The sequence below is a fragment of the Tauraco erythrolophus genome, chromosome 11 (genome assembly GCF_009769465.1).
Source record: "Tauraco erythrolophus isolate bTauEry1 chromosome 11, bTauEry1.pri, whole genome shotgun sequence".
In the NCBI taxonomy this organism is placed as follows: Eukaryota; Metazoa; Chordata; class Aves; order Musophagiformes; family Musophagidae; genus Tauraco; species Tauraco erythrolophus.
In genome coordinates this window covers 17,272,133-17,286,828 of record NC_141475.1, presented here as the reverse complement: position 1 = coordinate 17,286,828, position 14,696 = coordinate 17,272,133, and the positions used below count along the sequence as shown (strand labels likewise).

Genomic DNA, 14,696 nt, shown 5'->3' with positions numbered 1-14,696 from the left:
GCAGGTGATTTCTGCAAGCTCTGCTCAGAATTAATGCCCAAACACCAGCTTTGCATGGCTACAGAAATATGCATTTTGTTAGCACCTGGGTTTTCCTTTCGGGTTTGTTTTTTTTTTTTCCTAAAAAGCATACTTCAAATGCTGAAGGGCTCTGCAATGGAAGGACAGTCATAACTGACTTGTGCTCCAGTTTCCCCCATGGCAGCACTGCTCAGGTCTTCAGCCAGAACTTAGCAGGGGCAGGAAGACTGGTCTGTTAGCACGCCTGAGACATTTCTATAGCAGAAGCTAAAGAGAAGCAGCTGTTTCTGGTTGAGGAAGAAAAAAAAGAGGTCGTCCAAGGGGATACAGTGGGCCTGAATGAGTCCTGAGAGGTGCTAAAGGAGAGAGGGAATGCTGGAGGCAAAGTCAGTCCCAGCAGGAGATGCTGGCACAGGGATGAGGGGTCCCAGCAAGAGCTGTGCTAAACACAGAAGAGGCACTCCTGAAACTCCACAATCATATTAACCTGTTAATTTATACAGCGTCTCTGTACAAAAATAGAAGGGTTCTAATAAGATTAACAATATTAAATAAATATTTAATAGAAAAAGTCTTTGGCCTAGTTCATAGCTCATCCTTTGGGTTGATGTTCATTTCACTGGGTCCTAGATGCTCCTGGTCCAACATTGCGATCACTTCATCTGCCTGGATTCGCTCCTGCAAGAGGGGAAGGGAAGAAACCGTAACAGCAGAGCTCCAGTGCCTACTCACAGGTTATTGAGTGCGGCTCAGCCTGCTGGGAGGACCCACAGCAAGCAGTTCATCCAAGGACCAACAGTGTAGTGGAGAGGACAGGGGACAGCCTGGGAGTCTAGCTGGGAATTTGCTGGGCAAAATGAACCAGATCGCTTTGCATCTCAATACCTAATTCTGCCCTCCCTCCAGGGCCTTCGATGGATGGGGCAGAGCTGATGTAGTGCTGATGTAGTGCTCTTCCCTTATCATGCTCCACTGGCAGCCACTGCCACAGCGCACCCTCCTCCACTTCCCTCCGCTTGACGTGGATTTCCAGCTCCCTGGGCAGGGCTGATGTCCTTCCACACATGCACCAAGCATGGAGGAATTACAGCTAGCACCAAAAAGCAGAGGGACAGTACAGTAAAAATCAGCTTCTCCCAAAATCTCGCAGCCCACCTTCATCACAAGGCAAAGGCACGAGGGTTTTGCTCTCTCCCTGTATTTAGTTTTCCTTGGTCTTTTATCTTCTATTCTTACAGATCAGAAATGCTGCTGAAGAGAGACAGGGGCTGGTACTACAGGCTTTTAAAACAGAATCTGGAGGTTGCCTGCTGAAAGGCACCATAGCCTAGATCTTCCAAGGCACCCAAGTGCCCAGATCCATGGACTTAAAGCTTCCAAACCACCTTCAAGGACCTGGCAGCAGCTGGACACCACTGGCCTCTGTGCTGCGGATGGTGGAGGACTTCCCCGTTCCTCAGGTTGTTGCCACTAGGTGTCAGAAATGGCCAGCCCAGCCCTGTGCAGAGCCCTCCGGCATCCCTCTGCATCACCACAGCCCAGCCCTGCACCCCACGGGCCGAGGGTGATGGGTGCCCAGGAAAAACTATTTGGTCCTGGGGCCACAGGCTCATGTCCCCGTGGTGCAGCGGATGGGAACACTGCTGCAGGGGGCTGCGATGGAGGAGAGAACAGATGTGCTGGGACTGGAGGCTGAAGATGGTCCAGGTTCCTCCAGGATGCTAGGTACCCCCCAGCTCCCCTCACATTGCGATGGACTCACCAGCTCTCTGTAGAGCGGATCCAAGGTGAACCAGAGAGCCACGGCACACCGCTGCCCTTTGGTAACCGCCTTCACCCCATGGGGGTTCTCGCCGCCCGATGAGAAGCTGATCATTCGCCCGCACTTGGGTTTGATGGAGGCCTGTGGGAAAACCGGAGACACCAGGGTGGCAAGGAGCTGCATGCACTGGCCATGCCTGGGATTACTGTGGTCCAGGGCCTGGGCATCTCTCTGCATCGCCCTGGGACATGGTGAGCTGCTCTGGAGCACATGCAGAGCTCTGGACATGGCTCCAAAAATGCGTGGGTAAATAGGAAGCTGTGAGGCTTGGTCCTGCTGCACAGACATCATGCAGAAAGGAGATGGTGGCATGAGTCCTTGCAAAGCCTGGTAGGTGACCACCTACGGCAAAACAAGGCCATGGCATAACTCCAGGAAGGTTCAAGCTAACCCTGGCACAGGCTGTGAAATGCCTCTTTCTTCTCACTGCCGATTCCACAAGAATCATTCTACAGGACGTCAGGGGCAGAAGTGCCAACCAAATCAACCCTCAGGCACTTAGGTAAATGCAATCTACCCTCCAGCATCTACTGGATTCCAGAGCCCCATTGCAGTGCCCAGACCCTCTGTCCAACCATGGAGCAGGTGCCCAGCTTCCCTAATGGCCCCATGCAGAGGTTGGGGCTTGTGCCTGAGCCCCATGCTTCTCAGAGACTCATGTCCACCACTATGACCCACTCTGGAGCAAGAGACCTGGACCAGGCACTGCATACGTATGGAGGCATCACTTCATTTTTGGCCACGAGATGGGGTGGGAAGCTCAGCAGTCCTCCAGGCAGGGACCACAATCAGCCATCTCATTGCCTGCGCAGGGCTGGTGTGAACCCCTGACTTGCAGGTTTCCTGCTCGGCACAGCCTCTGGGAAGGGAACAGGTGGTCTGTGCATCTCTGCCAGCAGGATTTTGTATGGGCTGGTTGCAAGGCAGGAGCCACACACCACCTGGGAAAGCCCAGAGCCCCTGGGCACGAGCTGCCGAGGAGCAAAGTTTGGTCCATGGCATCCACTTACCGTCACAGTTTTGGCATCCATCTCGGTGAAAATGAACTCGCCTCCTTCGAAATCCGCATTCATGTACAGCAGGGCACTGGGAGAGGAAGCGGGAGACCCCCGTGAGGGCAGCAGCAGGGAGGGCTCATGGCTGACCCCCACCTCTAGGGCAGATGCCACATTGCTCCACTGAGACCTGGGTGGGGGACTGTCAGAGAGGGGAGAGGTCCCACTGCGGTGCTGGTTGGGGCCACCCAAGTGACCCTCATTTCAGAGGCACAGCTGAGAATCAGCAGATCTCTCCTTGGCTAGGGAACAATTCTCAAAATAGCCCTTGGGTCCCATCAGCTCTCACCCTCCTGTTTTGCACCAAAAACACCTGACAGAGGCACAGTACTCTGGGCCACAGCTGGGATCTCCTGACCCTAAAATGACACAGAGCCATTGCGGTTAAACTCTGGCTAGAAGCTTAGCCACAGTGCTTGCTGCCACCAGAAACTACCTGCTGGATCTCACTTCTGCTGTGGCTGGGATGTACCAGCTTCGGGTCCGTGAAGCAAGCTGCCCTGCCTTGGGGAGGGTCCCTGGGCACCCTTGGGAGCAGCTTCCCCTTCCTTCCTACCTGTAATCCCGAAAGGTGTACGCAGGAGGCTCCTTCCAGCACTCGTTGGCCTCAGGGTCCAAGAGGCAGTTGTCAGCGTGGATGGGGTGGCTCAGGTCATTCCTCCTCTCCTGCTGGCCTAGGCAGGACCATGTGGAGGAAGGGGGAAGGAGAAGGGGTGGATGAGATGGAAATGCCATGCTCTGTGGGGTCCGTCATGGGGTGGGAGCCTGCCCCGACCCCACTCTGGGTGGTGCTCAGAGGTGAGAGGAGGAAAGGAAAGGCTGGGCAGAAAAGGCAACATCTGAGAACTCAGATCTGTACAGTTCTGCTTGTTCCTTACTGCAGGGGAGTGAGATGGGGGTGGGGGTGTGTGTGGAAAGGAGAAGGTACAGGGAGAGGAGCCAGAAGAACAGAGAGGAGAAAGAAGAAGAGTTGGAGACATGAAAAACAAGAGACATCTCAGAAATGAGCTTCTTTGGGACAGCAGTGCCCACCCTTTGCTACTGTGGGAACGGTGATTTTGCCCAGCCCTCGGCCACCAGTTTGAGCATCAGGCAAAACAGAGCTCCTCTCAGGCTTTGGTCCCCTACTCATAAACCCGCCGTGGGAGGCTGAACCCCTCACATCCTCCCAGCCCTGCCCCTCCACCAGCCCCTGAGCCCTCACCAGAGAGGGCAGTGCGGCACACCAGGTGGGTGTAGGAGAAGTAGAGTGTGGAGTTCAGCATGAAGTAGGACTCGACGATCCTGCGAGCCTTCTCGCTGATGTCGTAGAAAAGCCGAGCACTCTTCAGCGGGACGCGGCCCTCATAGCCGTACTGGGCAAGGAGAAGGGGTGAGAGAGGGTCAGCACCATACGTCAGCTGGGAGGGAGGGCATGGGAGAGGAGGAGGAAGGAAGGAGATGTACCTTGAGGGCTTTGAGGACAGTGGCTCCTTCAAATCTCTCGTTCGGGGTGTGGGGGGAGGTTTTGCCCCTGTAACCATCTCCAGCCAACATGATCCCCTGGAAGACAGGAACATGGGTGAGTGGTCAACTGGTTCCCCAGGAGAGGAGGAGCTGTGACAGAAGCACCTGAGACCTTCTTCACCAAATACCCCAGGGCTGCATTCACTGGGACAGGCGAGCTGGATGGGAAGGCACTGCAGCTCTCCATGAGCACGGTCCATTCTGAGATGCTAGAAAACAGCTGCTCACCTTCTGACTGGGGATACTCAGGCACCCTCAGTCCTTCCCCAGGCTCAGTTGCTGATGGATGAGAAGACTCCACCAGACTTGTGGATAAGCATAGAATCACAGAGTCATAGAATGGTTTGGGTTGGAAGGGACCTTAAAGATCATCTAGTTCCAACACCCCTGCCATAAGCAGGGACACCTTCCACTAGATCAGGTTGCTCAAAGCTTCATCCAACCTGGCCTTGAACACTTCCAGGGATGGGGCATCCACAACTTCTCTGGGCAACCTGTTCCAGTGCCTCACCATTTTTTGGGGTTGTACATAACATGGGACAAAGAGCTATTTCCTCATGGGCTCTGTCTTGCAGCATGTTTCTAAGAACAGCCCAAGGTGGAGCTTCTGCACTGTCGTTATGGATGTGTTATGGGGATAAGCATCTGACTGCTCTCCTGGCATCAGCTGCAACACTCAAGAGTAAGGCGTGAGCCTAGAGCCTCTCCAGGGGCTGGTCACACATTCAGCTTTCACAGCCGAACGCTGGGGAAGACATCAGGCACTCAGCCCAGGTGGCAGTCGTGTCCCCGCCAGGGCCACTGCTCACTCACACTGGCCACCCTGTGAAGCTCTCGGCACTGCTCCTCCGAGATGACGTTATCCAGTAGCACTCGCTGGGTGCCGTTCAGCTGTTGCGAGTTGTAGACAAACTTCACGTCGCTGTAGAGAAGCGGACCCCCTGATGGAAAGAGAGACACAAACTGACCCTGTTGAACATGCCCTGGCCTCGGTGACATCCTGTACCTTGGCCGAGGGCCAGCTGAAGTCACCAGGGTGTGCTGCCAGGGAAAGCTTCACAGCAGAGAGCAGAGTTTGTTCACATCAGCAACAAAAGAAAGAGAAGCAGAGGAAACACCCGGAGACCAAATCAATTTGCTGCAAGAGCATCAGCATTTTCCACCTTCTCATTAGCTGCCTTGCAAATGCAGGGACCACAGCCTGAAAACACCAAAACATGCAGGACACGATGAGAGACACAGACACTGGCCAAATTGTCTCTCCTGCCCAGCAGCCAACATCGACAGAGACCATAAGTCTCCACTGCATTTGTGCTGTGTGGCCCTTGCTGATTTGTCATGCAAAGCCGCTCTCTGCAATTGTCACCAGTGGGGTTTTTTATGTCTTTTACCCATGTAGAAAACCCGACACGGTGCTGAGCTTGCAGCAAGCATCACTTGTGTGCTCCACCAAGAAGAGGGGCTGGGAGTGGGTGAGCTGGAGGACCCTGAGGACAATCCTTCTCCACAGAGGCGAAGGAGCTGCCACAGCCGTCCCTGCCATCCCTTGCTCCCCAACTCTGAGCTGTGTCTTTCTGCCTAGCAGCAGGCAGTGGCTTGGCTGTGTTTTGGAGGTCCCAGATAGCCATGGAATATAACCATGGCTGGGCTTGCACACTGCTGACCCTCTGCCTGGTATGGGGCAAGTGAGTCTTGCCATGTGCTGAGTGAATGGGTGAGGAGAAGAAAGAGATTATCTCTTTACAAGAAGTTTGGATCCATCTCTATCAAATTTGCCTGATCAGAAAAACATGGCAAGGCCACTAAATCACCATCTTCTGAAGCCTATTTCCCCTCATCCCCTTGACTAGAGCAAATGGAAGAAATGGCAACAACAATAATAACCTAAACCAGATGTTTCTCCAGGAGGAAGGTGAAATGCATTTAAATCATGGGAAAAATTATCTGTTGTCACAGAGCCACAATAAAACAGAGGAAACGGAGCCTCAGAGCTCCTCTCACCATGTGGCACAAGGAAATTTCACTGTTACACTGCTTTTATAATTACTACTTTTCCTGTCTGTTGAGGCACACTGTGTGTTTTTGGAAGGTCTCCTTGGCCTAAGGAGGACAAGTAACCCAGAGGGCAGAGCCCCACCACTAGCCCACGACTTTATTTCTGAAGAATTAGGTTTCTTGGAAATGGAAAAGATGGGACATTCCTCGTGTTCACTTTGCTGTTCCTGTTGCTCGATAATAGCATTTATTATAAATGCAGCTGGATCAGAAACAAGACTTTAAAATCCAAACTCCTGGCACACTCCAACTCAAGGCTGAGTTTTCCAGCTTAGATATTGCTCTTCCCCAGCCGTAGGCACATGAGGAATGAACCTGGAAGGCATTGCTCACCACTGCCCCAGCTTCTTCTGTTCCTCCCAGGGAACTAGCAGGGGCTTCCCTGTGCCATGAACACTGAACCCTTGTCCCACACCAGCAGCGTGCTCCTGGGTGTCTTCCTCGCCCCTGCTGCCGCTGAGCACCAGCAGAGCGAGGGACTTGTTTCCTGTGTGTATGCTCTGTGAAAACTTCCCAAAGAAACTGGGGAGTTCTTTGGACTTTTGGGAGTGAAGGAATTGGCAGAAAGGAGGAAGGGGGGAAGGAGAGAAGTACAGAAGAGTACAAAATTAAAATGGACTTTTCTTTTTCTCTTTCAGCCTTTTCTCTTCTTTTTTCAAGTGAAAAGAGAGAAAGAAAAAAAGGCAACAGAGGAAGGGAGCAGCTGGATGGACAAAAATCCCATTTTCTTTTTGAACAGTTTCAGTTTTCTTCGTAAACTTGAAAACATTCTGCAACTAAACCAGAATAAAAGCATAGACAGAATTCAAACCAGAGAAAGACACTCTCTGAAATTATTTGGTTATAGAAGGCAAACATGCCAATAAATATAAATCAACCAGCTCTTGGCTTAAGCAAGGTCTTCAAGATCTTCCTGTGGTATTCGCCTATTTTACGTATGGCTAGAGAAGGGATAACGATACTCTGAACAAGACACCGAGCAGCTGGAGACAATTTGGGGCATGGAAAGCTGTGAAATTCCCCCAAAAGCGCGACCATCCATTGCATTACAGGGAGGTTTAATTGCCTGCTGCTGTGGAGCTAGCCCACTAGACACACAAGACTCCTCCCGGCTCGGGATCCCGATGTTTCGCAGCCAGGAGCATGCTTCGGTATTTGGCCCCGATATAGCTTTTCAAAATTGTTATGGGGGAAATGTTGTCTTTAGTAGAAAATGTTATAGTATTTTCTGTGGCTGTCGAGAACGTGCTGAAATCAGTTGAAATCTCTGATGATGGGCTTTCAAACCAAGTGATTTTATCTAAGTCAAGACATGAAATCACAAGCCAGTCTGCAAACAGAAACGGTTGTTAACATGATGTGATCCAGTCCACTTAGCAAAGCATCAAGACTGGAGTTCCCAAAACCTATTGTCTCCAGCATCCATCCTTCTGCAGCCTGGAGAACAGAGAACATTTTAATCTTAAAAGCACCTGGCAGAAAGACTCCTGTTTGTTGGTGTCACCTTCCCCACGGTGAGGAGGAACAAGCCTCCCAGCCCTGAATCTCAGGGCTCTGCATGGAGCAGCTCAGCAGGTGGGAAAGGCAAGTCCAAGAGCAAGAGCAGTGCTGGTGGGACCCACAGACCAAGAAATGCTATGGCAGCATGAAAGACTTCTCTGTCTCTTAAACAAAACTTCAGCCCCTCAGGTAGCATCATTGCTCAGCTGCCAGCCTTTGCAGTCTGTAGTCTCTAGCAGTAGGAAAAAACCTTCTGATTTTGTTGAAACGTCTTCATCAGACTTACCCTCCTTCAACTCTCGATCTGGTTTCGGCATGGGTTTCTTTGCCAGGGACAGCCGGGGCCCATCCTCTGGTTCACTGCTAATACTTGATGGGACACTGAGGAGCAAGAGAGAAGAGGAACATCATGACTTTGGCCACACTTCTCCAATTCTGGGAACTGTGCTGTTTTGTGCTCCTTGGTAACCAATATATGAAAAAAAAAAGAGGAAATTGGTACTTCGTACAAATGCCACAACTGTACAAGTAGAAGCCCACTCCCTGTCCCATGGAAAAATGTGCTCTTCTGGTAACGAGAACAATGGTTTCCACCAGCAAAGGACAGACACCAACTATATCTGAACAGCACCACTTGCCTCATGGACCAAGTTCCCTCTAGACTGTTGATGGTTTTGAGGCACTTGGCTAAAACAAGGTGCTTGTGGGAACGTTTGTAATGGTAAGGGGCAAAGGGCCCTAATTCAACCCCAATGGTGTGCTGGGGTGGGTGGGCAGCACACCTCAAGTGGCAGGCTGTTCCCCATCACGGGCACGTCCCCTTCACAGCCGTGCTGCAGGGAACAGCAAAGCCGTGGGCGCAGGTAGGGGGGCAGGGGCTCACCTGTGCTCATCCTGCCGGGCACCATACCTGTTCCAGTAGTTCTGCGGGAAAAGAGAGAGGTTGTGCTTCTTAACTAATGCTCCGACCAAAGCCAGAGAGCGAGGCTCTGCCTCGCATATGGGGACATCGGCCAGCCTCTCTGGTATGGATCCGATCCATACAACGTCGGGTGATCGCCTGGGGTGACCAAATGGAAAATTTACCCCAAACCCAAACTGGCATTGTACGATGAGTACAGAAAGAGGCCAGTTTGCCCAGCCTTCTTTGTACCACCCCATCACCACGGCTGAGACACAGCCAGACACCGAGACAGGAGAGCTGGACTAGGCTGTGTCTGCTTCTCCTTCACCCTAGGAATGGTTGCCTCCCTTCCTTTGCCATCACCCTTTTCCCATAGGGAACAAATTGGGCCAAGATGAGCTCCTGAGCCACCTACATGGGACTCGCGTTACAGGAGAGAGAGGGGGGGGAAAGCTGGTCCTATAGCTGTGGACTCCTAAAGGTCCTCGCCATAGCAGCCACAGGCATTACCGGCTCCGTGTAGGTGTATCCGAGGCCAGCCGCAGCCACCTGCAAGAGGTGAGACTCCAGCTTATGGCGCCGCAGCAGCGTTTTTGCTTCCTGAAAAGAAGAGGAGAAGGGGAGCAGTTGCACATGTAGCTTTCACAAGACACAGTCAATGTACGTCTGCTTCAACAGGGGTTTGCTTGTCATGCAACACTGTAGACTCCTACGGGGCGAGGGACGCCTGGGTCATGCCTTAGAGTACCCCTAGACATAGGGTTCAGCCACTCATACATTACAGAAGGGGAGGTGTTCAGCAACTCATTCGGGAAGCCTGAGTCCCCCGAATACACGTGCATAGCTAGCAGAGAGTGCTGAGCACCTTGGAAAGCCTCTAAATATCCATACAAGAGGCCACCCGGAGAAATGCCGGTTGCAGAGTGGGAGGCAGGGTCAGGCTGGCGGAGCAGGGACCCCGGCTGGGCTGTGCCTCCCTTCCCCATCAGCAACGCAGAGCCCCTGGCCTGGCGGTGGGTGGGCTGCAGCATTGCAGCCTGGGACGTGCTCAGGGCGCTGGGATGGGGACCACAAAGCACAGCCAGCTGGAAATCATCCATCAAAAGTGTGGGGTTTTTTTAATAAAAAATATGTAAACAAAACACTGGATTTTCTCCTAGAAAATTACTTCGCAAAGCAAAACATTTTTTTTACAGAAAACTTCAAAACACTGGAAACACTGACATGTTTTTGTCAACTTCAGTTTTTTTCCTAGATTCACTTTGAGAGGAGAAACTATTGTTTTTGTTTTCTTTTTTATCATTTCCCTTCTCCTTTTTAGCATTGCACCAAATACACCTTGATTTTCCTGGAAATGAGGGAATACCCAAGGGAATGGAAAATCCAATTCCTATCCCCCTTCTGCCTACAGCACAAGGTGATTGAGCCTCAGCAGGGCTGGGATGGGATGGGAGGAACTTCTCCTCTTCTGCATCATGAGAAAGGCAGCCCCAGGACTGCAGCTGAAGGCTGCCCGGACCGGAGAGGAAGCCTGTCTCGCTGGGTGACTGAACACGCTCGGTTGTTTGACCCCAGCCTAACCCTGAGATAGCAAAGCTACTCCCCGCAGAACAGGCTGAGTGCTGAACTCCAAGCTCAATGACTGGAGAGGAACGCTGACATCCCAGCTTCCCCTTGAGAAAATGTTTCTTAGCCCTGTCTTAAGGGAGGTTGCCCTCAGCTCAGTGCTTCATCGCATTCCTCCTCTGGAGCACTGAACGAGGGGAGGGTTTACATTGTTGAGGCACTCGATCATCGCCCTCCCTGCCCTCACTTGGGCTTTGCTAAGCTGAAGACCCCATTTAAAGAAGATCCTGCCCTCCAGCTTCTCCCCCACACCAGCACCCCGACAATTTGCATTGCCAGCTACTCCAGCATCTCCACATGTGTCTCCAAAGTGGTCCTACTGTGGGAAAGCTGCCAAGCTGCTTTTATTTCCCGCTGACGCTTTTGTTAAAGTCATCCACCAAGGGCTCTTAGGTGACACTCGTTCTCACCTTTCTGGGCTTGATGGTGCCTGGATCCATTGTACCTTCCAAGAGGCCTTCGTAATAACCTGCATTCTCCAAGACATCTTCATCGTCCGGGTGGAAGAGGAGGTAGGACTTGGCGCACTCCAGGGCTTTTACGTAGTCACCGACTGGGAGGCAACACAACAGGTGTCAGGGGGGGCAGAGGGGGGCACAGACCCGCTGGCGGTGCCAGGGGCTCACGCAGAGCACGGCGGGGCAGAGCCAGGGAGGGGAGCCTGCAGAGAGGGAGAGCATGGCCTGAGCTCTCCATCAGCTGAAGGGTAAGCCCAGCTCTTTACAAGGCTCTTTTGATACAACTTCGTCTTAACCGTGCCATTTCACCGGCGGGGAAACTGAGGCATAGAGACATGGCTTCTCTGTGGTCATGCACAGGTCAGATGGTATCCACATTGGATCCAACTGCATGGACAGGATGTGGATGCTGTTTTGTAGCAAACTGCCTCTCTCTGTGCAGCATCTCTCAGGGCTCCGCGAGTTTTAGCCACCACATTAAACCTCTAACTGGGCAGAGGAATAAAAAAGCCTATACACCATGCACGAAACACTGCTGACTTCTCCAGCTTTCTTCCCACTGCATTGATGAATGAAGAAGCTTTAGCTTTGAGTAGCAATTTTGACCCTCCCACATTCTGCCCTTTTCAGGAAAGAGCTCTTAGCACAAGCCTGAGAGAGCAAATTTCTGCCCAGATTTTCTTTTGTGTAACAGAATGTAATAAAATGCCATATAGGACCACAGAACTGGCAATATTTTATATAACTGCCAACTCCTGATATTTTGCAATGTTGCCAACTCCTGCAACTTTCCTGTAACTCTTAAAATATTTGGTAATTAGCAAAAATTGGCATCTTGGGATAAGTTTGGGCTAACTTGTATATCTGTTATATTAACTTAGAAAGTGTACCAATTGGTCTCGGAAAATGTGAAACGTACAACATCCCCAGAACTTTAATATGAAAAGGCAAATGAAAGCACCCTAAAAAAACGAATGGTTTATTTAAAGAACAATAATGTTTAAGCTAAAGGTGAAGCTTTTAAAACCTGACTGATGATTTAAACCACTTTTTATAAAAATACTTAATTGAATTTCAGTCAACCTGAAAGGAAAAGGACTTGTGGAGAGACAATTTCTAATGTCCTTTGCTTTCTGACTCTTTCAGACCATGCCACTGCATCACTGTAACACAGACATGGGGGGAAATACCCTGATTTCCACATGAAGCAACTCAAACATGTACAAAATGTGTCAAAACTCAGAAAGTGCTATGAGGAACAGCCAGCCAGCCTTTACCTCTGTAATAGGCAAACTGTAAGTAGTCGTAATGGAGGGGCAGGAAGTTTTCGATGGGTGAGATACGGCCTGAACGCGTGGCGAGTTCTCGGACACAGTCATGTTTGCAAGCCAGGACCTGCATATAGTGATCTGCCAAGGAAAGAAGGAAAAGACGGTCTGAACTGAGAAGGATGACAATGGTGCTGAGATGAGGACAGACAGATGTTGAACCTCCTCAGCCACAGGACGTGCAACTCTTGCTGCTCTGGTCCAGCAGGCTACTGAGCACCTAGAGAAAGAGCTCAGGATCCTTCCCAAAGCCAGCGGAGAGTCACAGTCACGTTTTTGCCTCCCTTGAGAAATGCCTTTCTCCTTCTGTCGACTGTAGAGGGAGCCTGAGCATCTCTTTTGTGAGCTCCATCCTGCTGCTGCCCAGGAAAGCCGGATGGACGCGGGGACATGCAGGTGGCTCTTCAACCTCAAGAGCCAAACCAAAGGTAAGGACACCCACAAAGCAAGTAGAGATGTGAAGACAGGGTAGCCACATGTGCTGCCACAGGAGAGCCACCTCCACACTCTCTCCCTTCAGCTCATCTTTAATCCTCCTTTTTCTGCAGCACAAAAGCTCCCGAGGGCACAGGGGTCAGGGTGGGGGGGTCAGGCAAGAGGGGTTGGTGCAGATTTCAAGCGTGGCTGAGCGAGGCACCCACGCTACGCGACTGAAAGGTCTAACGTGCAAATATTGGCAGTAAAATCCCCATGTTTGCTGCTTCTCAACGATGAGATATCTCCCAGGGAAACCCAAGCACGTGGTAAACATCTGCCATTAGCAAGGTTTCTTAATTGGCAGGAGTCCACAACATAGGCGTTGTATCAGCTGTACAATTTTGAAGCCAATGCTGACATCTGATTCCAGTTTGGAGCCTTTGCTGCAATGTACTTACAAATCTACTTACTTGCTCTGTCTCTGTACACCATTAAAAACCTTAAGAAACAAACACAGGCTTGAAAAAAAACATGTGTTCAGCTATCAAAGCATTTCTCAGAGCTGCCAAAAAACAGCCTGAGGAATTTGAGATGAAATCAAGTGGAAACTCAGAGCAGTCCCCATTTGCTCTGGGCAGGCAGTCTGAGTAGTTATCTGTTTTACCATACACATCCAGCGTATTACACTAAGGAAAGCGAGAAGGAGGACATAAATAATTTTGTTGTAATTTAAACCTATTCATGCATCCTGGACCTAGAATAATCCATCACTGCTTTTTCTTGGCACCTTGTCGAGGTGCCCTAGAAACAGGCTATATAGACCGGAATCAATTCCCTGAAATGCATCTGTCCCTGGGGTGGAGAGGTGAGAGCGTTTGAACCCCGTGCAGCAGCACAGCAAACCAGCCTGGGACTAAAAAGAGAAATGAGATTTGAAGAAACTTAAACTCTCTTTTCATGGTGTATTAGTGTTTCCACTCCCTGCCAAAACATCTGGGGCTGAGCGCCCTTGGTCCAGGGGTAAACACTGGATGATGCTGTCCCATAACCAACCACTCAGTTCCCTATAGGAAAGCAGTGGCATTACGAAGCTTATTTCCCTCCATGTGCGCTCACTTCCCTGTTCCTGGGTTTTAGAGTTGTTATTCCCAGGCATATTTGGCCAAGCCAAGTCATCACGCTTGCAGAGACCATTTCGCTTGTTCTCACTCCCAAATGACGTGCTGGGCTGAGGACCACCACACCATGACCATGTCTGCGCTCCACACAGACCAGCACGGAAACTTTAAAAGAGACTAAAACCTGTTCCATAAGCAGCAGATTTCAGTGAGAAGGAAGGTGGGTTTCCTTTGCTACTGAAGGTTGGCGCCTTGGAGGGCTTGGTATAGCCCTTGGTGTCTTAGTCATGGCTTTAAAAGCAGGCACGATCAGCTGACAGTTATACTGGTACCAAGTCAGCTCTTACAACACTCCTCATATTTTTTGCATGGGTAAATAAACCCAACAAAGGAAGCTTCCCATCCGGTATGTTGGTGGTTTCTCATCTTGATCGTTTCAATTAGATTTCCTGTCTCGACACAAACAGAATTATGCAAAACTAAAAAACAATCTGCATCTGACTGAAGTATTTTCCACACAAGAAGCAAAACTCCAGAGCTTGATCAACTCCAAGACCATGAGCAGATAAATAAGATTTCTGTCACCAAACAAACCTTAATTTATTGCTCTTCCTTCCCTTACGACTAATTAAATGTAATCTCATTTCTACTGAGAATGAACCATTTTAATCCCCGCTGGCTCAGAGCCACACATGCAAATCTGAAGATTGCATAGCAGTGTTCAATTCTCTCCAGAGATTTCAGAGAAGATCATAATTAGGTGGGTCTCTGCTAATAACAAATCCATCCCTTTGGACGGAGAGGAAATCTATGTTCTGAGTCTTCCTGGCAACTTTCCTGGCCATCTGGAGTGTGGCCAAGAGGACTCTGCTGCTCTCTTCATATG

At 50.5% G+C, this 14,696-nt stretch overlaps 1 protein-coding gene across 1 annotated transcript in view; it reads right to left on the bottom strand.

Annotated features, from left to right (window-relative positions):
* Window positions 1-606: 606 nt before the first annotated feature.
* Window positions 607-14,696, bottom strand: part of P3H2 (prolyl 3-hydroxylase 2) — a 73,173-nt gene continuing 59,083 nt past the window's right edge. Inside the window, exons 4-15 of the mRNA XM_086618280.1 lie at window positions 12,225-12,356; window positions 10,900-11,042; window positions 9,374-9,463; window positions 8,843-8,883; window positions 8,246-8,340; window positions 5,218-5,345; window positions 4,345-4,440; window positions 4,103-4,253; window positions 3,455-3,572; window positions 2,854-2,929; window positions 1,784-1,924; window positions 607-699 (exon numbers count right to left, since the gene is read on the bottom strand). Coding sequence (XP_086474406.1) covers window positions 607-699; window positions 1,784-1,924; window positions 2,854-2,929; window positions 3,455-3,572; window positions 4,103-4,253; window positions 4,345-4,440; window positions 5,218-5,345; window positions 8,246-8,340; window positions 8,843-8,883; window positions 9,374-9,463; window positions 10,900-11,042; window positions 12,225-12,356 — 1,304 coding nt within the window. The remainder of the gene's footprint in view (window positions 700-1,783; window positions 1,925-2,853; window positions 2,930-3,454; window positions 3,573-4,102; window positions 4,254-4,344; window positions 4,441-5,217; window positions 5,346-8,245; window positions 8,341-8,842; window positions 8,884-9,373; window positions 9,464-10,899; window positions 11,043-12,224; window positions 12,357-14,696) is intronic.